The sequence below is a fragment of the Pongo abelii genome, chromosome 6 (genome assembly GCF_028885655.2).
Source record: "Pongo abelii isolate AG06213 chromosome 6, NHGRI_mPonAbe1-v2.0_pri, whole genome shotgun sequence".
In the NCBI taxonomy this organism is placed as follows: Eukaryota; Metazoa; Chordata; class Mammalia; order Primates; family Hominidae; genus Pongo; species Pongo abelii.
The window spans coordinates 41,204,063-41,227,749 of record NC_071991.2 but is presented as its reverse complement, the minus strand read 5'-3'; the positions used below and the strand labels follow the sequence as shown (position 1 = coordinate 41,227,749).

General features: G+C 45.3%; 1 protein-coding gene and 1 pseudogene across 6 annotated transcripts in view; both read left to right on the top strand.

Annotated features, from left to right (window-relative positions):
• Positions 1-231: 231 nt before the first annotated feature.
• The window catches only part of BLVRA (biliverdin reductase A), a 50,447-nt gene continuing 26,991 nt past the window's right edge, over positions 232-23,687 (top strand). The window contains exons 1-4 of one of the 6 annotated variants that reach the window (XM_054559266.2): positions 232-415; positions 564-631; positions 1,145-1,405; positions 14,212-14,244. In XM_054559266.2, the coding sequence (XP_054415241.1) occupies positions 14,233-14,244 (12 nt within the window). In that variant the 5' untranslated portion in view covers positions 232-415; positions 564-631; positions 1,145-1,405; positions 14,212-14,232. Of the gene's footprint in view, positions 416-563; positions 632-1,144; positions 1,406-1,437; positions 1,830-1,958; positions 2,452-3,116; positions 3,211-5,737; positions 5,875-14,211; positions 14,245-23,687 lie in introns of those variants that run through there. The other 5 variants (XM_054559264.2, XM_063726015.1, XM_002818016.4 and 2 more) reach the window with 5 other exon arrangements.
• LOC129060323 (vacuolar ATPase assembly integral membrane protein VMA21-like) lies at positions 9,652-14,138 on the top strand (annotated as a pseudogene).

Sequence of the window (23,687 nt, the reverse complement as noted above, 5' to 3'; positions counted from 1 at the left end):
GTTTATTTAAAGTGACTGCGCAATCAGACCCCAGAGTTTGGCTTATGTCCTAGGCCTTGCCAGTGAAAATATGGTACCTCATCAGTGGCAGTTATTTTTCCAAGAAAGGACATATCATGGCCCAAAGGGCAGCAGCAGGGAGGGGTGGATGGAAGAGACAGATAACGAACAATAAGCTAAATAAACAAATTCAGTCAGGAGCTAAAGAAATAAGTCACTCAGGAGTGGGGCAGGTGGCAATTTTGAATGGAGCGGTTAGGGTAGTTCTCAATGAGGCAGCATTTGAGCAAAGATCAGGAAGAATGAGAAGTAGTCAAGCATTCCAAACAGACACGAGCCTGTGCAAAGACCCTGCAGCAGAGCCCTGTCTGCCTTGCATAAGAAATAGCACGGAGGCCAGAGTGACTGGACCAGAGTGAGCCAGTGGGGAGGCAGTAGCAGATGAGGTTGCAGGGGTAACAGAGGAACACATCAGGCAGGGCTTTGGCTTTTACTTTGAGTTTGGGAAACCACTGGGAAGGTTTTGGGCAGAGAAGGAATTGATCTGGCTTTCTTTTTTTAAGGTCACTCAGGCTGCTGTATGGGGACAGGCTGCAGGGATACCAGGGAAGAGACCACTGTCATGACCCAGGTAGGAGATGATGGAGGCAGAGGTAAGAAGTGGTCAGGCTCTGGGTATGCTAGGGAGATCCAACCAACAGAATTTTTGGGCCCTGGAGGTGGGACGTGAGAGAAAGGTGAGTGCCAGATAACAGCAAGGTTTCTGGCCTTGACAACTGGAAGATGGAGTTGCCATCGAGATGGTAATGCTATGGGGAAGAGATCAGGGGCACAGATTTGGATGTGTTGAGATTGAAATGTATTTTAGAGATCCAAGAGGAGGTATTAAGTAGGCAGCTGGATAGAGGAGTATGGAGTTCAGGAGGCAGGTCCCACCTGGAGATAAAAATTCAAAGCCAAGCCTTCTCTCTCTGCACTCAACAAAACCTCACTTAAACAGGCTTGTCAGGTCATGGAATACAGTACTAGAACTCTTTGTTGGGGAAAATGCCAGTCAATCTTACCCATCAGAACGCTGCCTTTAAGATCAAAGAGATCTCTTTCCTTCAGCCTAATCCACCTCTCTCCCTGGTTTCTCCCCTAGCCCCACTAGGCTAGAAGCTCCTTGGCTTCCCCCACATCAGGATCCCCAACAAACCCATTCCCAGGTGGATAAGAGCCCAGGAAGTTCCCTAGACCACGTTCACTACTTCCTAGTTACCCAAGAGCAGGACATCGCAGACACCGGCCTCTTGGAATATTCCCTCCGCTCCTCACATTTACAGGAAGGACTCAAGCAAGCCTCGGCGCCAGTTCAGTCGGCCCGGGGCCACTAATACCAATGGGATCCAGCGGGTTCTACGAGGTGAGCGGGGGGCGGATAAGAGAGATGCGACACCCCCCCGGCCCTCCCTCACGCCGGGGCCAGGCACACCGTGAGGGGCCCAGCCACTTCCATACGCCCTCCGGTCGGCGGGCACCTACCACCCACCCCTCGCCACCAAGCTGGGTGCAGAGAACAGGGCAGGCGCACGGACGGTTCTTACGGCCCCAGGCGCCAGACCCAGGGCACAGAGGCCGGGATCTCACGCGCGACCGCACGAGGCCGGGACCCTCCCTCCCCTTCCGTCCACTCCTTTCCCCACCGCCTCCGGTCCCCTCCCGGTCTCCGCCACCCCGCTTCGGGGCCCCCGCCCCCCAGCCGGGCAGCCAATCGGAGCTGGGATCCCGCCCCGGTCCGCAAAGCCGGTGGCGCCCGGAGGCTGCACGGAGAGCGGTGCCCGCGTCAGGTGAGGCGCGCGCGGGGAACGGGGGTCGCGCGCAGGGGAGCGGGGGTCGCGCGCGGCTTCCATAGAGCGCTAGGGCCTGAGCTCGAAGCCCCAGGCCCGCAGGAGGCCCGGGCCCGCGGCCGCCAGAGCCGGGACGCAGCCTGGGCGCCGCCTGCCCCGCCCCGCCCCGCCCGGGCCCGGAGTGAGGAAGCGGTCGGAGGCCCAGCAGCGCGGGTCCCGGCAAGGGGCTTTCTCAACTACACAAAAGACAGTCTAGAAAATTAAGTCTCCATTTCGGTTAAGACTGCCCGTAGTTTCGGTTTTTATGTAGAGCCGAGAGGGCAGGCTCGGCGTCCGCGTGCCGCGTAGTCCGGCGGCTCCAGGAGCGCCAGCGGCTGGGCCCGGGCGTAGCCACCGCAGGGCCGCTAGCTCGGCCGGGATCCGCCTGGGATGCCCTGGGGTCTGCTCCGCTGGGGCGAATCCTGGGGCGCCGCGCGAGGCACTTGGCCTCTCCTAGCCCCGCTTTCGTCTTTGGAAACTGGAAACTATCACTTATTTCACAGACGGTGTGAGGGTTACATGACGGTGTTCTGTAAAGTGTACTCTACATATGAAGTGCTCAGAAATATGGCTAATAATGAGGGTATGTATAAACTACTTAAATTATAAAAAGAATGAGACATCAGACTTACAATTTTGGATACTAATTTTTTTCACTTAACGTTCATTATGTGATAGGAGTTTTCCATCCTATTATACCGCTGTGCGATCTGATCTTGGGCAAGTTAACCAACCTCTTGGTGCCTCGATTTTCTCACCTGTAGAAGTAGGGTAATCATAATGCTTACTTGGTAGGATAGCCCTGAAGAATAAGTGACTTAGCGAACATAAATAGCTTACAATAGGGCTTTCAGCATGGGAAGGATTCAGTAAATGTTAGCTGTCATCATCACCACCTACAAAGGAAGCAATACTGTGCTGAAAGTTTTTCCATCATTAACGTAATTTCTATAGTACGATTTCCAAGAAGATATTAAAATTATGGAAATAAAGGTATTGGTATATTGCTAATTATTTCCTAAAAGATTGTATTGATAAATACGCACATCCTGCCCTTAACGAGATGCATTCCAGAAAAACAAACTTAAGTCAAATGTTAGACAAAGTATCAGAAGGGAGATTCTGTAGCCAGAGAGCTACAAATTACAATAGGGTCTGTAATTATCCTTCAACTTTTTTAGGAATAATTCTCAGTGTGTTTTCCCACATTTCATATGTAATTTTTTTTTTTTTTTTTTTTTGAGACAGAGTCTTGCCCTGTCGCCAGGCTGGAGTACAGTGGCGCGATCTCGGCTCACTGCAACTTCCACCTGCTGGGTTCAAGCAATTCTTCTGACCTCAGGTGATCCACTCGCCTCGGCCTCCCGAAGTGCTGGGATTATAACAGGCGTGGCATAAGTCACCGCGCCCGGCCGATCTTTACTTTTTTATTCTTTGTACCCCCTGCCTATCCAGTTAGCATCTGATTAAAGTCAAAGATTTGCCACTTTGGGCCACATCTGTTAATTTTCATCTTTGTTATAATTGTATTTAGTTTTTGATCTACACTGCTTATTACTCCCAGTCATTTTTTATAGAACTGAAAATCTGGTAAAATACTCAAAATTGCACGGACTTCTATGTAGAGGCGACACTCCATCAGAACCGTGGGCCGACAGGGAATCCCACTGTGCAGGAGCTGCGTGCATTTTCATTTCTGATTTTCTTTGGCGTATCCAGGACTCTGATGACATGATCATATATTTATCAGTAGTAACAGGTTGGGCCATTTGTTTTTTGTCATAAATCATATATTTAAGATTTTAGAAATAAGTTGATAGCCATGTATTTTGGAATTTGAAAAAGACATTTCATTACTCAGCTTCAAATTAAGCTTTAATCAAATAGTGAAACTTTCCATTAATGGACAGTGTATACCTTTTTGTGTATTTAAAAAAAAACAAACACTGAATATAGTGCCTTTGTGACGGGATTTTAGTTCCTGACAATGTTCTCTTGAGTCTTTTTTTTTTTTTGAGACGGAGTCTCACTGTGTCGCCCAGGCTGGAGTGCAGTGGCGCCATCTTGGCTCACTGCAACCTCCACCCCCTGGGTTCAAGTGATTCTCATTCCTCAGCTTCCTAAGTAGCTGGGATTACAGGCACGCACCACCATGACCAGCTAATTTTTATAGTTTTAGTAGAGACAGGGTTTTGCCATGTTGGCTAGGTTGGTCTCGAACTCCTGACCTCAAGTAATCCACCCACCACGGCCTCCCCAAAGTGCTGGGATTACAAGCGTGAGCCACTTCACCCGGCCTCTCTTCCGTCTTTGAGCTGTGAGCAAATAGCTACATTACATGAGCTGCTAGATCTGCCTTATGGTCAGAAATGAAGGTTGAACTCTCAGGAACAGTGATATATATACACACTGATAATTCCAAAGTACAATGCCCCAAATTGATCCACAAAGGAATTAAGGTCATTTGCAACAAAATCACAGAATAGTAACAAATAAATAGAAGATAAATATGGCCAGGAATTGAGATGAGAGAAAGTATAAATACAAGAAACTATTCCAGGGGAAAAAAAGAATAAAGTGTTTCAGTCCTATCCAAGAGAATTTTCTGTGATTATGAAAATGTTCTATATTTAATTAATTTACATTCCAGTAGCCACTCTGTGTAGCGGCTCCCTTATAGGTCAGTGCAGGCCTATATTTTTATAGTTGAGTCCCAAATTTGTTTCTAGAAAGGTAAACTTGGTCAGTTACATGGTTCTTGTCATTTGAAAGTAAAACATACATGGCAACTTCATTCATTCATTCATTCATTCATTGATCCCCCAAGTGTTAATGGCCTTGAAGGAAGCAGAGCCTTTCCTGATTCTCAGCTATAAGGAAAATTTTCTGTGGACTTCATTATCAGAGCACCTTGAAATGTTATTGCCCTGTGAAAGTCTGTTCAGTTTGGGGCTAGGAGGGATTCAGTCAGTGAAAGTGGCATAATTTGTAATGTTTTTTAGAGTTTTGAATAATTATGCTAACTAACCTTTATAGAAAAGTTTAAAGTATATAGATAAGCAAAAAGAAAGTAGTCACTAAAAGTTTCACCACTTAGAGACATAATTACTGGTAATATTTTGATGTATATATTTCCAGACTTGTGTCCCATGTAGCTATTATATTTTTCTCAATAGATCCCAAAGTATCCAACTCCCTCCTGGGCAAGAGTTGCTTTTACTTTTACCCTTAGGCCTCTGAGGCTGGCAGCTGGCCCCACCTGAGAGGGTCACCCTCTCCCTAATCCTTCCCCATACTTCTGCGAGTCGCCTGGCTTTGGAGCAGTAATAGGTACTTGAGAGGGCCTTTGAGGAGGAACGAGGAGGAAGGTCACAGCTGTAGTTCATTCTGTGTGATGCGTAATCCAGGCTTTTTCAACTCTGGCACTGTTGACATTTTGGGCTGGATAACGCTTTGCTGTGTATGTGTAGTGGGGGTAGGAAGGTGTCCTGTGCATCACAGGATGTTTTGCAGCATCCCTGGCCTTTCCCTACTAGATGCCAATGGCACATACCCTTTTCCCCCCGAGTACAACAATCAGAAATGTTGGCGAGAACTACTGGGTTAATGAAAATCACTAATTTATTGCTGACAAAGCTCTAGAGTTTCAGATTCCAATTTGCATGTGGGAGAGAGACTGAAATCAAAAGGGAAACATAATGTAAGCCAAGGAAGCTGTTTAGTCCTGGCCGTGCTATTAATTTACTGTGAGATTTTGCATCTCTCCCACGTGCAAATTGGAATGTGAAACTCTAGAGCTTTGTCAGCAATAATTTAGTGATTTCCATGAACCCAGTAGTTCTTTTTTTTTTTTTTTTTTTTAAGATGGAGTCTTGCTCTGTCACCCAGGCTGGAGTGCAGTGGGACGATCTCGGCTCATTGCAACCTCCACCTCCCAGGTTCAAGCAATTCTCCTGCCTTAGCCTCCCGAGTAGCTGGGACTACAGGTGCACGCCACCATGCCCAGGTAATTTTTGTATTTTTAGTAGAGATGGGGTTTCACCATGTTGGCCAGGATGGTCTGGATCTCTTGACCTCGTGATCAGCCCCATGGCCTGCCTCGGCCTCCCAAAGTGCTGAGATTATAGGCATGAGCCACCGTGCCCAGCCCTTAACCCAGTAGTTCTTACTGACATTTCTGATTGTCATGCTGGGGGGAAAAGGGTATGTGCCACTGGCCTCTAGTGGGGAAAGGCCAGGGATGCTGCAAACTGATATACTGCCAAGTTTATCAGTTGGGAATCCCAACAGTGAAAAGCATAAAAATGAAAGGAATTTTAAGGAGACTTTTTATAGAAGAGTGGGCAGGATTGGAGGAGCCAACAAGTGATGGTGAGGCACACAGGGAAGAGCATCAGTGGGCACCATCCCCTCTCTCGTTTAAAGGGGTAGGGAGAGAACCAGAGCTGGGAGGAGGGGGCTGGAGTACTGCTGGAGGAGCCACCCCCTTCCAGAGCTGCTGTGGCCATCACAGAATGCAGCCACTGCCAGAGCAGCAGCCTGAGGAACCAGGCAGGGGGAGTACAAGTACCCCAGCCTGTCTCTTTCTGTTCCTTGCCTGCTGATCTCCTCCACTGGCTAAACCCAGGTGGATGCTAAGAGTACAGTCAGCCTGCCTGCTGAGGAGGGACCACCGGGGATCACCATCCCCAAGTGATCCAATGTCTTTCTGCCTCTGCAGAATGAAGACTAGGGGGGGCTCTACTTCTTAGGGATATTGTGGGAATAAAAGGAAATAGGCAAAAAATGTTTTTAAAAAACAAAGCACATACTGCGCACCCGTGGGCCACTACTGCTTTTGACCCCTGGCTTTGTTTTCATGCAGTAATGTCGTGTCATTCTCTTTTTAGGTGCTACAGGATTTCTTTAGGTTTTTTTTCTGTCCACCATATTCAACTCATGTGTGCTGTTTGTTGTGCTGAAACAAATATTTGCTGATGCTTGAGTGAATAGTTGAATATTTTATATAACTCACACTTATACGTAATGATTTTTCTTGTAACTTAGCTGTTTCTCTTTTACAAACTCAGAAAACCTCAGACTTTGAAAAGGCCTTGAAGTTCCTCATCTGAAATCTGAGAACTTGGAGCACCTTAAAAAATCTAAAGGAAAACAAAACAGTGAAAGAACATGATATAGTCAGTGTAGAGAATAAAATTATTTATGTAATTAATATTGAGGATGCAGATAACACATTGTGAAATCTTGCTTGTAAAAAATCTTGATCTGCTGAAGAAAGATGTTCTCTCTAGAGATCTTTGAAAGCATAATTATTGAGCTTTTAAAATGTTAGAAACAAAAGTTAGACCCACACATATTTTGGCATGTGGAAGATTTGCATTCCTTCTCCTGCCCACCCCCTCCCACCCCCGCCCCCCGCACTTGTGAGTTGTGCCTGTGTACGCAGTTCCTGTAGCACTCGGCTGGGCAGAACTCATCTTTCAGCACTAAGGGAACATAGTTATGATCTGGACCTTCTGGGGGTGGTCAGTGCCCAAGAACAGGTATGGGACTCCAGAAAGTTCTGCTCTCAACCCTATTTTGAAATAGAATTACGCATTGCTCTACAATTATTTGAGTTAATAAGCAGCTCTTTTCAAACGTGATTATGCCCTTCCAAGTTTAAATACACTAGACTTTAGTGAAAGTAATTGACCTCATCTCATTTCGCTCCTGTTATATTAAGATCACTTTCAGTAAACGTAGAAGCTTTTGAAGTGGTGAGGAGGAGGTAGAGGAGGGACATAGAGCAGATGGGGGCTGGAAAAGTGGGGCGGGGAAGAGAGTGGCTTCTCTTTGGCAGAGTACCAAGGAAAAGCCCTATCTGTACAGCACCTTTGTGCCTGGGACCTTGATGGCTGCAACCTGAGCCTCAATCTAGTTTGCTTGCGGAGCCAGAAGAGAAGCTAAAAACCTTCAGTTAACCAAGCCAGACACCAAGAAAGTTAAACCGAAAGAGAACCCCCCACCCCCCCACAAAAAAAAGAAGTAAAGTGGGTTAAAGTGATACCATGTTAGCACAGAAAGAGAACATAAGGGTCATCTAAGTTCATCTGCCCCCTCTTCTATTTCAAGGTGCAGAAACTAAGGCACAAGGGACCCCGCGTCCTGCTCTTGATCACATAGCTAGTGGATGCCAAGCCAGGTCTAGAACTCTGTTCTCTGGCATCACAGGCTGGCTCTTCATCCCCTAGAGAGATAGCTCATCTGTGTGCACCTGAGCCCGTTGTGTTTTGGAGTCAAAGCAAATAAAGGCTCAAACTCCAAGACTGTTTTGCAGACTGGCTGCAGGAGATATGGGGGGAGGAGAAACCTGCTTTAAATTGCTTCAAGCAAGTTGTTTCTGCAAAGATGTTGACTTTATTCTTCCAACTTTCTAGTCAGCCATTGCAGCCTGAGCTGTTATTTGTCATTATGCAATAATTCAGGAACTAACTCAAGATTCTTCTTTTTAAATTATTTGTTTATTTAGAGACAGAGTCTTGCTCTGTCGCCCAAGCTGGAGTGCAGTGGTGTGATCTCGACTCACTGCAACCTCTGCCTCCTGGGTTCAAGCAATTCTCATGTCTCAGCCTCCCGAATAGCTGGTATTACAGGCTCGTGCCACCACCCTCTGCTAATTTTTGTAATTTTAGTAGAGACACGGTTTCACCATGTTGGCCTGGCTCGTCTTGAACTTCTGGCCTCAAGTGATCTGCCCGCCTCGGCCTCCCAAAGTGCTAGGATTACAGGGGTGAGCCTCCACACCCGGCCTATTTATTTATTTTTAAAGTGGCTGCTCTTAGAAAGGCATACCATGTTTCTGGATGGGAAGGCTTATTAATTCACCCTAATTTAATGTATAAATTTGATGCAATCATAGTCACAGTCCCAGTGGAATTTTTTAACTTGGTAAGATGTTCAAAAATTAATGAGAGAACTTGAATTACCAGGTATTGAAACACTGTAAAGCCACAATCATATAAACAGTATGTTATAACCATGGGAACAGAGGTCTGTGGTACAGCAGAAAAAGTGAAAAAAAGAATAACTGTATTCATAGAAATTTAAGTGTGGAGTCACTGGGGGAAAGGATTAAATATTCAATAAATATTGTAGAAACAACTCAACTATTTGGAGAAACGTAAATTTAGAGCCTTATCTCATGCCATATACCAAAATACTATTTAGATTTGATTAAAAAATAAAAATGTAAATAAAAGTTAAGGCCAGGCGTGGTAGCTCATGCCTGTAATCCCAGCATTTTGGGAGGCCAAGGTGGGTGGGTCACCTGAGGTCAGGAGTTCCAGACCAGCCTGGCCAATATAGCGAAACCCCGTTTCTACTAAAAATAATTAGCGTGGTGGTGTGGTGGTGGGCGCCTATAATCCCAGCCACTCAGGAGGCCGAGGCGGGAGAATGGCTTGAACCTGGGAGGCAGAGGTTGCAGTGAGCCGAGATCCCACCATTGCACTCCAGCCTGGGTGACAAGAGTGAAACTCTGTCTCAGGGGGGAAAAAAAAAAAAGTTAAAAATCTAAAAGAAAATAAAAATGTATCTATTTAATATAAGTCTTTTGGGAAAATATTTCTCAGCATAATACTAAAAGTTAGAAAACAGAATGTTTTTGTGTTTGACCATTTAAATACTAAACCTTTGAAATTTAAATAAAAAAAGAAAAACTAAACAAACCAAAACCTTTTTGTTACAGGATTAGGTCTTAAATATTTTAAGATATATTAAAATACAGAATAAAGTTCCTCCTTGATTCTGTTTAGAGTTTAACTAGTCCTGGCCAGACGATGGGGAGGAAAGGAGAGGGAGCTGTGTGATGGGCAGGCAGAGAGTTGGAAGGTGGAGCCAGATCTCGCTTGGCCTGGGATTGCTGCCTCTCCTGACAGTGCATCTTATCGTAAGGGGGAGTTGAAAGCAGAAGGGGAAACAGCACAGAAAGGATCTGTCTGGCCTTTACAGTTATGTGACCATGGCAGGTCCTGCCAGTCACTCACAGCTCTGTGAGCAACTAGCTGGGGTACCCCAGCTGAATGTGCTTTAAAAACAGCAATATGGCCAGGTGCAGTGGCTCATGCCTGCAGTCTCAGAACTTTGGGAGGCTGAGGCAGGAGGATCACTTGAACCCAGGAGTTCGAGGTTGCAGTAAGCTGTGATCACGCATGCCACTGCATTCCAGTCTGGGTTAAAGAATGAAACCCTGACCCTGGAAATTAAACACATAAACAGCAATGCCATTTATTCTAGGTGGTACACCCCTGATGCCCAGTGTACGAGTTCCATTTAGGCTTCTTTCTTGTGCATACGCATCTCTCCACATCCTTTCGTTTGTTTGTTTTCTTTTGTTTTGCTTTCCCCAGATTATGTAGGAAAACAATAAAGTTCATAAGTAATGTTTTGTAGACCACTTTTATAGGAAAACTTTCCTCTAAGATCTCATTAGAAAGGAAAAGCAAGTAGCCTGCCACCAAGCACCTGTGCCAGCACAACTACACTATGGAGCACCCAGATAAAGTGGCACTGAACGCACTGCAGCCTCCTAAGTTCAGAAAAGAAAGCTCATTAGCATCTACACTGAAGATGCTCCTGTTCTTCACAGCTTTAATGATCACTGTTCCTACTGGGTTATTTATATTTCACAACTAAATCTTATATATTTGGAGGCACCCTTGGGATGTCCAATAGGGACAGCTGTTTTTATGCTGCTATTGTTGCAGTGGTCACCGGCCATGTGGTGTTGGCCCTCTTTATGTATGTGGCCTGGAATGAAGGCTCATGACAGTGGCATGAAGGCAAACAGGATTAAAGTGAACATCACCTTTTGATAGCATTAAATTCATTTTTTAAAATGATAAATGCTGGAGGGGGGACATCTGATTTGAATAAAGTTGAAAGAACATGTTAAAGTCAGTCTTTAAGGAGTCACCTTTGAGTAGTGTAAATTTTGATCCTCCTAATATGTTGGTTTGTATATTCAGTTTTAACTATATGAATCTCATTTGCAAATGAGAATTTGGAAAAGTTAAATTAGTTACAAATAGATGTGTTAATTACAAAAAAAAAGAAAGGGAGAGCAAGTAGTAGTGAGATTTCTGCAAGGTCAAAGGACTCAGGGCAGTTTCTTCTGAATGTAGTTTGGGGGCTAGAGAAAGAAATAGGAAGCAGTAGAATTGCTAGGTCAGATTGGAAGTTTAAGAGCTATTGCTACACTACCTTCCACAGAGATGCTACCCACTTGTAGTCCCCCAATAATATCAGAGTGTATTCCTGACCACACTTTAACCAACACACTCTGGCAAACATTTTGATCTGTCAGTCAGATAGGCCTTCTTGCTATAATCATAATTTACATTCTGTGATCGTGATTGAGGGTATCATTCTGCCTGTTATAAGAGTTAACTGAATTTCCTTTTCTGGGAACCAGAGAGCAATTTAGAGCTGGAGCAGACCTTAGAGATGAAGTCCAGTCATTCAGCCTACAGCCTATGACCCGTTTGACCGTCTTTGTTGCTTGGGTAGTTCAGGACTGACAGGACTGGACACCAGGTCTCCTGTTTATCATTGAAGCTGTCTGGGTGAATGTAAGACAGGACCTGTCAAGGCCTCTGGCACAGCCTGGGTTTGAGTCTAGAACCAGAAAGTCTGGAAACTGCAGGGCAGTGCCACAGTGCCTTGGCTGTGAGGCAGGGTGCTTTACCCTCCCTGAACTCCAGGCATTTTGTCTGTAAAATGGAATTAATACTAGCTTTTTTTTTTGCCAGAGTTCTAAGGATTAGGGTTAATGTGTATGAACTAGCTGACCCAGAGAGGCTCACATCTGTTCTCATCCTCCTCACATTTGGGTGTTCTGTTATCTGACTCTGTCACTCACGTGCAAGCTCCAAGGGAGACTTGAACAAAAGTTCTTAAAAACAGAAGTAAAGCACAGTAGGGTGTTGGGGAGGGCATCTCTGTGGGGCCTCCAGGTAGCCAGGGGAGGGCGAGCAGAGCGTGCTTGCTGGGGACCCTCTGCTCCTGTGTCTTCACGCACCCTCCACTTAGTGCTGGCACTCTCACCCCACCCACCACGTGTGGGTCAGCTCTCAGTGTCTTAGTTATCCTTCTGAGATTTTTTTTTTTTTTTTAATGAGACAGGGTCTCTCATCTGGGTACAAAATAGTTTGGGGAAAAAAGAGATAGGGTCTCTGTCACCCTGTGAGTGACAGAGGTGATGACATGTGACGTGTCAGTGACTCATGTCACTATCACTCTAGGCTGGAGTGCAGTGGCATGATCATAGCTCACTGCAGCCTCAAATTCCTGGGCTCAAGCAATCCTCCTGCCCCAGCCTCCCAAGTAGCTAAGACTATAGGTGTATGCCACAATGCCTGGCTAATTTTTTAATTTTTTAAGTAACGACAGGGTCTTGCCATGTTGCCCAAGGTGGTCTTGGACTCCCGGGCTCAAGTGATCCTCCCACCTCGGCCTCACACAGTGCTGGGATTACAGGTCCTTTCTGAGATATTTTATGCATAAAAAGACATCGTACCTATACTGCCTCCCCAGGATCTGAGAAGAAAGTCCACTTTCTTTGTCACATTCTGCTTTTTTGGAATTTTTCTTCTAGTAGGTTCCCTTTTTCAGATTTTTTTCAGATGTGAAAAAGCTCCAGACTGCAAAAGGAAAGGCATCATGTGTGCTGGCCAGGTTGGGTCATGAGACCCGCTCTCAAAGCAGGAAGGAGCAATGGGAAGAGAGAGGGGAGGGGAGTTGCTGAAAGCAGGCTATTTTCTTTTTTTTTTTTTTCCTTTAAGACAGAGTCTCACTCTGTCGCCCAGTCTGGGAGTGCAGTGGCTCGATCTTGGTTCACTGCAGCCTCCGCCTCCCGGGTTCAAGCAGTTCTTCTGCCTCAGCCTCCCGAGTAGGTGGGAATTACAGACATGCGCCACCAAGCCCGGCTAATTTTTGTATTTTTAGTAGAGATGGGGTTTCACCATGTTAGCCAGACTGGCCTGCAACTCCTGACCTCAGGTGATCTGCCTTCCTTGTCCTCCCAAAGTACTGGGATTACAGGCGTGAGCCACTGCGCCCAGCCCCAAAAGCAGGCTATTTTCAACACAAAGCCTACACGATCACCCATGCACCCTTCCCCGTGTAGTCTTAAGGTTGCCAAGGTTTGGTTTGGTTTGTTTTGGAATGGGGGTGGTTATTTCACTGTCATTCATGGTTCTCATCCCTGTGCTTAACCAAAGAGAATAAGATCAAATGCTGTGCTGGGTCCAAGGGCAGGGGTTGCCACAGCCTTCCCTTTTCAGAGGCCCTCTGCCCTCTGCAAGCTAGGAGTGGTCATCGGCATTGGCTTCCTGGACAGCCTATGCAGGTGGAGGGGCTGGAGAGGCATCTGTAGTGTATTTTTCATCACCTCTGGTTATCCATTTGCCTGACCTTGCCTGCCCAGTTTTAGTTAAAATACAGTGGCAATTCTAGTGGCTCTAACAAGTGAGGGAAAAAATTAATCTTTACAGGCCTCTGTTCTACTGTCATTCCAGTGTTTGTCCAGGTGTGGCTCCTGACTGTCTGTGTGCATTTACCTGGATGCTTGGTGAAAATGCAGATTCATGGCCTCCCCCCCGACTCTTGGCCTTCCAAATCAGAATCTGGGAGTGAAACCCAGAAATACGCATTTTCAACAAGAATCCTAGGGGTACATTAAAGTTGAGGACCCCTGTTAAGCTGTGCTGTTGCTGTCTTTCTTTTCCTTCACTCTCTGGTCTCCCCTCATCTCCTCTTGTCACCCCTCCTTCCTTGCTACCCCTGCTCACCTGTTTGCCCCCTCCTTCCTTTGTCTTAATGCTGAGGGTCCGGAGTGGCTTCTTGGACTATTCTTTGAACATATTAAATTGCCGTCCTCCAGAAACTCAGCTAGGAAGAAAAAAAAAGTGTATATTTTTTATTGCCTTGCTTGTCCCCATTTAAAAAGCCAGATAAAAAGCTGTCCTCTTCAAGCACCAGTTTTGGGAAGTGCATCCTTCCCATGGAGGCATCCCGATTGCAGCTGCTCTTCCAATGTAGGAGACAGACCTGGGCTTGGAAATGCCCTTCTCTAAGGAAGCATTGCTGGTGTGACATCCCAGGGAAGTCAGCTACCACCAGCCCCAAAGTAGACACTGGCCTGGGTATCCTTGCTGGAAGGCACAGGTGGTGAAGGCATTTGGGAAAGATGAGACCGATGGGACAAGAAGCAGTGGGGGAGCGTGGGGTGGAAAGGGGAATGTTTGCGTGGAGTTTGGGTGCGTGCCACCAGGGACCTGAACCTCTGCTTTTGTCTTTACAGTGACCAAAGGAAGAGACCAAGATGAATACAGAGGTGAGTTCTTTACAAAGACCAGTTTAAGGGATGCTTTTCTTATTGTGTCCTTCATTTCTCCTTTGCAAAGTCTCCATTCCCCTTCAGAAACATCAGCACAAACTTGAGAACACTTCCCCTCTAGCCTACTGATGTGCACGTGGTTCTGGTTGATGCAGGAAGAACTAGGCCCCTCTAAGTTCTTATCTGTGTCTGTCTGGCTTCATTCGAACTTACCCACTGCAGCTAATCCTGAAACAACCCTCCCTAGCTCTGGCTAGTAGTGGGGCATGGAGGTTGCTGGGCCCAGATCCCTGCTTTGTGTTATTCTGGAAACACTTTCTCTGCATTGTCTCCTTGGTGCTCTCACTTCCAGTTCTTTGATGCATGGAGATGTCTAGCTCCTTATCCTTTTGTTTTTTCCTTTTGTTTTACCCATCAGCCCCTTCCTCTGTTCACTCCCTTCCAAGTGGAGCCTAGACCTTGAGGTTCATCACTTCAACCACTGCTGTGCTGATGCCCACTATGCTTTTCCCACTTGTCCTGTCCATCCACACAGCAAACACAGAGGCCGTCCCCACAAGAGGGGGGTCTTGGGTGAGTGGCACAGCCTTGTGCTGTTTGCAGCTGGCAGATGTCTCAACACCCTTATCTGGTGCTCAGCACCACCTGCCAGGCCGCCTGTCACTCTAGGCAGCTCCTTGCCAGTGCCCTGAACCCCCAGCTCCAGGCTTCATCCCTCTCCCTAAGCTCTGTCCTCCTTGAAGGTCCCCCTCACTCTTAGCATCAGGATCCCTTTTCATTTTACAGAGGAAAATGTAAACATTCCATCTGACATCATCTCCCTCAATTCCTGCCTCTCCATTTGTCCTATTCCTCCTGTCACAGTGCAAGGGATGTTTGTCAGTGAGAGAGTTCCAGGTTGTGAACACCAGAAAGCCTGACTTAATGTGGCTTTTTCCTGGAAGTCCGGGTGAAGGGCAGGCTTCAGGGCTGGTGGATCCTGCAGCTCAGTGACTGCCTCAAGGATCCAGGAGCTTTTCATCTCTCTGCTCTCCATCCAGCTGTTGGTTGCATCCTAGGGCAGGTGCCCATGTGGCAGCAGGATGGCTGCAGTGGCAGTTGGGGCCACACATGTTCGCATTCCCTTTCATCAGCAGGAAGAAGTGGCTTCCGGCAACTCCTTCAGGGGAGTGGAAGCCTTATTTGAAGCCCCATCAAATGTCTCCTTCGGTCTTATTGGCCAGAATCAGGTCTTGGACCATAGTGTGTCTGAGGAGCAGGGATTTTGTGATTGGCTTCAACTACTCAGGCCCATCCTGGAGCAGCTTCCCCCCTGCCCCAGGGCTGGGTGTCGAAAGAAGAAAGGGGGATGTATCCCTGTCTGGTATGAGACATTCCTGGTCCATTTTCATACTGCTATAAAGAACTGCCCAAGACTGGCTAATTTAAAAAGGAAAGAGGTTTAATTGACTCACAGTTCAGCATGGCTGGTGAGGCCTCAGGAAACTTAACAATTATGGTGGAAGGCAAAGGGAAAGCAAGGCACCTTCTTCACAAGGTGGCAAGAAGGCAAAGTGCTGAGCGAAGGGGGAAGACCCCCTTATAAAACCATCAGATCTCGTGAGAACTCACTATCATGAGAACAGCGTGGGGGAAACCACCCCCGTGACTCAGTTACCTCCACCTGGCTCCTCCCTTGACACACAGGGATTATGGGGATTACAATTCAAGATGAGATTTGGGTGGGGACACAAAGTATAACCATATCACCTAGTGACGGTATACCCTTCTCCTGCTCTGAAACTGCACACTCCTGCCTGCTCAGACCTTGCGCCCCCTCCTTAGTTATCTCCTTTGCCATCTGCATCATTAACCTAATTCCCACTACCTCTTTCTCATCGATATTTCAAAATGCTTTCTTCAGAACAAAATGACACCTCACATCTTGTCAAGTGACTGTTATCCTTTCTTTTTTTTTAAATTTAATTTAATTTTATTTTATTATTATTATACTTTAAGTTTTAGGGTACAGGTGCACAATGTGCAGGTTTGTTACATATGTATACATGTGCCATGTTGGTGTACTGCACCCATTAACTCGTCATTTAACATTAGGTATATCTCCTCATGCTGTCCCTCCCCCCTCCCCCCACCCCACAACAGTCCCCAGAGTGTGATGTTCCCCTTCCTGTGTCCATGTGTTCTCATTGTTCAATTCCCACCTATGAGTGAGAACATACGGTGTTTGGTTTTTTGTCCTTGCGATAGTTTGCTGAGAATGATGATTTCCAGTTTCATCCATGTCCCTACAAAGGACATGAACTCATCATTTTTTTATGGCTGCATAGTATTCCATGGTGTATATGTGCCACATTTTCTTAATCCAGTCTATCGTTGTTGGACATTTGGGTTGGTTCCAAGTCTTTGCTATTGTGAATAGTGCCGCAATAAACATACGTGTGCATGTGTCTTTATAGCAACATGATTTATATAGTCCTTTGGGTATATACCCAGTAATGGGATGGCTGGGTCAAATGGTATTTCTAGTTCTAGATCCCTGAGGAATCACCACACTGACTTCCACAATGGTTGAACTAGTTTACAGTCCCACCAACAGTGTAAAAGTGTTCCTATTTCTCCACATCCTCTCCAGCACCTGTTGTTTCCTGACTTTTTAATGATCACCATTCTAACTGGTGTGAGATGGTATCTCATTGTGGTTTTGATTTGCATTTCTCTGATGGCCAGTGATGGTGAGCATCTTTTCATGTGTTTTTTGGCTGCATAAATGTCTTCTTTTGAGAAGTGTCTGTTCATATCCTTCGCCCGCTTTTTGATGGGGTTGTTTGTTTTTTTCTTGTAAATTTGTTTGAGTTCATTATAGATTCTGGATATTAGCCCTTTGTCAGATGAGTAGGTTGCGAAAATTTTCTCCCATTTTGTAGGTTGCCTGTTCACTCTGATGGTAGTTTCTTTTGCTGTGCAGAAGCTCTTTAGTTTAATTAGATCCCATTTGTCAATTTTGGCTTTTGTTGCCATTGCTTTTGGTGTTTTAGACATGAAGTCCTTGCCCATGCCTATGTCCTGAATGGTATTGCCTAGGTTTTCTTCTAGGGTTTTTATGGTTTTAGGTCTAACATTTAAGTCTTTAATCCATCTTGAATTAATTTTTGTATAAGGTGTAAGGAAGGGATCCAGTTTCAGCTTTCTACATATGGCTAGCCAGTTTTCCCAGCACCATTTATTAAATAGGGAATCCTTTCCCCGTTGCTTGTTTTTGTTGGGTTTGTCAAAGATCAGATAGTTGTAGATATGCGGCATTATTTCTGAGGGCTCTGTTCTGTTCCATTGATCTATATCTCTGTTTTGGTACCAGTACCATGCTGTTTTGGTTACTGTAGGCTTGTAGTATAGTTTGAAGTCAGGTAGCGTGATGCCTCCGGCTTTGTTCTTTTGGCTTAGGATTGACTTGGCGATGCGGGCTCTTTTTTGGTTCCATATGAACTTTCAAGTAGTTTTTTCCAATTCTGTGAAGAAAGTCATTGGTAGCTTGATGGGGATGGCATTGAATCTATAAATTACCTTGGGCAGTATGGCCATTTTCACGATATTGATTCTTCCAACCCATGAGCGTGGAATGTTCTTCCATTTATTTGTATCCTCTTTTATTTCATTGAGCAGTGGTTTGTAGTTCTCCTTAAAGAGGTCCTTCATGTCCCTTATAAGTTGGATTCCTAGCTATTTTATTCTCTTTGAAGCAATTGTGAATGGGAGTTCACTCATGATTTGACTCTCCGTTTGTCTGTTATTGGTGTATAAGAATGCTTGTCATTTTTGTACATTGATTTTGTATCCTGAGACTTTGCTGAAGTTGCTTATCAGCTTAAGGAGATTTTGGGCTGAGACAATGGGGTTTTCTAGATACACAGTCATGTCATCTGCAAACAGGGACAATTTGACTTCCTCTTTTCCTAATTGAATACCCTTTATTTCCTTCTCCTGCCTGATTGCCCTGGCCAGAACTTCCAACACTATGTTGAATAGGAGTGGTGAGAGAGGGCATCCCTGTCTTGTGCCAGTTTTCAAAGGAAATGCTTCCAGTTTTTGCCCATTCAGTATGATATTGGCTGTGGGTTTGTCATAGATAGCTCTTATTATTTTGAGATACGTCCCATCAATACCTAATTTATTGAGAGTTTTCAGCATGAAGGTTGTTGAATTTTGTCAAAGGCCTTTTCTGCATCTATTGAGATAATCATGTGGTTTTTGTCTTTGGTTCTGTTTATATGCTGGATTACATTTACTGATTTGCGTATGTTGAACCAGCCTTGCATCCCAGGGATGAAGCCCACTTGATCATGGTGGATAAGCTTTTTGATGTGCTGCTGGATTCCATTTGCCAGTATTTTATTAAGGATTTTTGCTTCAATGTTCATCAAGGATATTGGTCTAAAATTCTCTTTTTTGGTTGTGTCTCTGCCAGGCTTTGGTATCAGGATGATGCTGGCCTCATAAAATGAGTTAGGGAGAATTCCCTCTTTTTCTATTGATTGGAATAGTTTCAGAAGGAATGGTACCAGATCCTCCTTGTACCTCTGGTAGAATTCGGCTGTGAATCCATTTGGTCCTGGACTCTTTTTGGTTGGTAAGCTATTGATTATTGCCACAATTTCAGAGCCTGTTATTGGTCTATTGAGAGATTCAACTTCTTCCTGGTTTAGTCTTGGGAGGGTGTATGTGTTGAGGAATTTATCCATTTCTTCTAGATTTTCTAGTTTATTTGCGTAGAGGTGTTTGTAGTATTCTCTCATGGTAGTTTGTATTTCTGTGGGATCGGTGGTGATATCCCCTTTATCATTTTTTATTGCATCTATTTGATTCTTCTCTCTTTTCTTCTTTATTAGTCTTGCTAGCGGTCTATCAATTTTGTTGATCTTTTCAAAAAACCAGCTCCTGGATTCATTAATTTTTGGAAGGGTTTTTTGTGTCTCTATTTCCTTCAGTTCTGCTCTGATTTTAGTTATTTCTGGCCTTCTGCTAGCTTTTGAATGTGTTTCCTCTTGCTTTTCTAGTTCTTTTAATTGTGATGTTAGAGTGTCAATTTTAGATCTTTCCTGCTTTCTCTTGTGGGCATTTAGTGCTATAAATTTCCCTCTACACACTGCTTTGAATGTTTCCCAGAGATTCTGGTATGTTGTGTCTTTATTCTCGTTGGTTTCAAAGAACATCTTTATTTCTGCCTTCATTTTGTTATGTACCCAGTAGTCATTCAGGAGCAGGTTGTTCAGTTTCCATGTAGTTGAGCGGTTTTGAGTGAGTTTCTTAATCCTGAGTTCTAGTTTGATTGCAGTGTGGTCTGAGAGACAGTTTGTTACAATTTCTGTTCTTTTACATCTGCTGAGGAGAGCTTTACCTCCAACTATGTGGTCAGTTTTGGAATAGGTGTGGTGTGGTGCTGAAAAAAATGTATATTCTGTTGATTTGGGGTGGAGAGTTCTGTAGATGTCTATTAGGTCTGCTTGGTGCAGAGCTGAGTTCAATTCCTGGGTATCCTTGGTAACTTTCTGTCTCGTTGATCTGTCTAATGTTGACAGTGGGGTGTTAAAGTCTCTCATTATTATTGTGTGGGAGTCTAAGTCTCTTTGTAGGTCACTCAGGACTTGCTTTATGAATCTGGGTGCTCCTGTATTGGGTGCATATATATTTAGGATAGTTAGCTCTTCTTGTTGAATTGATCCCTTTACCATTATGTAATGGCCTTCTTTGTCTCTTTTGATCTTTGTTGGTTTAAAGTCTGTTTTATCAGAGACTAGGATTGCAACCCCTGCCTTTTTTTGTTTTCCATTTGCTTGGTAGATCTTCCTCCATCCCTTTATTTTGAGCCTATGTGTGTCTCTGCACGTGAGATGGGTTTCCTGAATACAGCACACTGATGGGTCTTGACTCTTTATCCAATTTGCCAGTCTGTGTCTTTTAATTGGAGCATTTAGCCCATTTACATTTAAAGTTAATATTGTTATGTGTGCATTTGATCCTGTCATTATGATGTTAGCTGGTTATTTTGCTCGTTAGTTGATGCAGTTTCTTCCTAGCCTTGATGGTCTTTACAATTTGGCATGTTTTTGCAGTGGCTGGTACCGGTTGTTCCTTTCCATGTTTAGTGCTTCCTTCAGGAGCTCTTTTAGGGCAGGCCTGGTGGTGATAAAATCTCTCAGCATTTGCTTGTCTGTAAAGTATTTTATTTCTCCTTCACTTATGAAGCTTAGTTTGGCTGGATATGAAATTCTGGGTTGAAAATTCTTTTCTTTAAGAATGTTGAATATTGGCCCCCACTCTCTTCTGGCTTGTAGAGTTTCTGCCGAGAGATCTGCTGTTAGTCTGATGGGCTTCCCTTTGTGGGTAACCCAACCTTTCTCTCTGGCTGCCCTTAACATTTTTTCCTTCATTTCAACTTTGGTGAATCTGACAATTATGTGTCTTGGAGTTGCTTTTCTCGAGGAGTATCTTTGTGGTGTTCTCTGTATTTCCTGAATCTGAATGTTGGCCTGCCTTGCTAGATAGGGGAAGTTCTCCTGGATAATGTCCTGCAGAGTGTTTTCCAACTTGGTTCCATTCTCCCCGTCACTTTCAGGTACACCAATCAGACGTAGATTTGGTCTTTTCACATAGTCCCTTATTTCTTGGAGACTTTGTTCGTTTCTTTTTATTCTTTTTTCTCTAAACTTCCCTTCTCGCTTCATTTCATTCATTTCATCTTCCACCACTGATACCCTTTCTTCCAGTTGATTACATCGGCTCCTGAGGCTTCTGCATTCTTCACGTAGTTCTCGAGCCTTGGCTTTCAGCTCCATCAGCTCCTTTAAGCATTTCTCTGCATTGGTTATTCTAGTTATACATTCATCTAATTTTTTTTTTCAAAGTTTTTAACTTCTTTGCCATTGGTTTGAATTTCCTCCTGTAGCTCGGAGTAGTTTGATCATCTGAAGCCTTCTTCTCTCAACTCGTCAAAGTCGTTCTCCGTCCAGCTTTGTTCCGTTGCTGGTGAGGAACTGCATTCTTTGGAGGAGGAGAGGCGCTCTGCTTTTTAGAGTTTCCAGTTTTTCTGCTCTGTTTTTTCCCCATCTTTGTGGTTTTATCTACCTTTGGTCTTTGATGATGGTGATGTACAGATGGGTTTTTGGTGTGGATATCCTTTCTGTGTGTTAGTTTTCCTTCTAACAGACAGGACCCTCAGCTGCAGGTCTGTTGGAGTTTGCTAGAGGTCCACTCCAGACCCTGTTTGCCTGGGTATCAGCAGCGGTGGCTGCAGAACAGCGGTGGCTGTAGAACAGCGGATTTTCGTGAACCACAAATGTTGCTGCCTGATCGGTCCTCTGGAGGCTTTGTCTCAGAGGAGTACCCGGCCGTGTGAGGTGTCAGTCTGCCCCTACTTGGGGGTGCCTCCCAGTTAGGCTGCTCAGGGGTCAGGGACCCACTTGAGGAGGCAGTCTGCCCATTCTCAGATCTCCAGCTGCGTGCTGGGAGAACCACTACTCTCTTCAAAGCTGTCAGACAGGGATGTTTAAGTCTGCAGAGGTTACTGCTGTCTTTTTGTTTGTCTGTGCCCTGCCCCCATAGGTGGAGCCTACAGAGGCAGGCAGGCCTCCTTGAGCTGTGGTGGGCTCCACCCAGTTCGAGCTTCCCGGCTGTTTTGTTTACCTAAGCAAGCCTGGGCAATGGCAGGTGCCCCTCCCCAAGCCTCGCTGCCGCCTTGCAGTTTGATCTCAGACTGCTGTGCTAGCAATCAGCGAGACTCTGTGGGCGTAGGACCCTCCAAGCCAGGTGCAGAATATAATCTCCTGGTGTGCCGTTTTTTAAGCCTGTTGGAAAAGCGCAGTATTAGGGTGGGAATGACCCAATTTTCCAGGTGCCATCTGTCACCCCTTTCTTTGACTAGGAAAGGGAACTCCCTGACCCCTTGTGCTTCCCGAGTGAGGCAATGCCTCGCCCTGCTTCGGCTTGTGCACGGTGCACTGCACCCACTCTTTGGCACTCCCTAGTGAGATGAACACAGTACCTCAGATGGAAATGCAGAAATCACCCGTCTTCTGCGTTGCTCACGCTGGGAGCTGTAGACCGGAGCTGTTCCTATTCGGCCATCTTGGCTCCACTATCCTATCTTTCTCATCCCCTGCAAGGCAGGCTTCTTGAAAAAGATACCTGCAGTTAATTTCTCCATTTTCTCTTCCCTGGGTCATTCTCAGCCTGTTGCAGTCTGGTTTCTTTTCCCATATTATATACTGAAATGAGTCTTGTCAGGGTCAATGATGATCTCTGTAAATTTTACAAAAATTTATTTTGTAATAATGTAGACACATGTTCATAGTGTAAAACTCAGGCTACAGAATGGAAAACAGCCAAAAGTAAGTCTCCCTATTATGTTATCTCAACCAGCCCTGCCCCACTTGGGGCTGACTTCTGGTAACCACTTTCTTGTGCCTCTGACCTCCTTATCTGAAGGCCCCTGTGGCTCACCCTGTGGCTTGCTCTAATTCTTAGGGTCTTTTAAGTTCTAAAGAAACAATAGAAGCTTTGCATTAATATTAAGCTTATACACCCTGGTCCAGGAGCAGTTCCATCAGTCATCAGTGATCTCTTCTGTCCTCTTTGATGGCTTTTCCTCTTAACCTTGTAAGAACATTCCTAGACTTGGGTCCTCCTCTGCTGTTCCTTACATATATATATTATATATATATTTTTTTTCTTTTTTTTTGAGATAGAGCCTCACTCTGTCACCCAGCTGGAGTACAGTGGCATGATCTTGGCTCACTGCAACCTCTGCCTCCAGGTTCATGCGATTCTCCCACCTCAGCCTACTGACTAGCTGGGATTACAGGAGCACCACCACGCCTGGGTAATTTTTGTGTTTTTAGTAGAGATGGGGTTTCACTATGTTGGCCAGGCTGGGCTTGAACCCCTGACCTCGAGTGATCCTCCCACCTCGGCATCCCAAAGTGCTGGGTTTACAGGCATGAGCCACCATGCCTGTCACTCATCTCAGTCACAGCTGCCACAGGGACCCCAAGCCCGTTATAACCCAGGCTGGACTTTCTGCTTTCACTTGCCCCAAATCTGCTCCTCCTCGAAGGGCCATCCGTGGGCCAGGCGCTCCAGTCCCCTCACTCTGTTCCCACAAGCCAGCAGCCAGTGACCAAGGCTGTAAATCCTGTCATTGCCTTGATGTAGTCACCAATATTTATGTGACACCACACTGTACCAGACTCTAGACCTGGCTTGATGGCTCTAATGGTAAAAATGTAAGTGTGGTACTCATGCTCATGGAACTTATCACTAAGTGGGACCACCATATCTTTCCAGTTTGTCCCTTCCTTATCCTACTTCCTGCCTCCTCATCACTTCCTCACTTACCTAATTCTTTTCTTCTTCTCCTTTGCTTTCCTCACTCTCCTCTAGGCCATTCC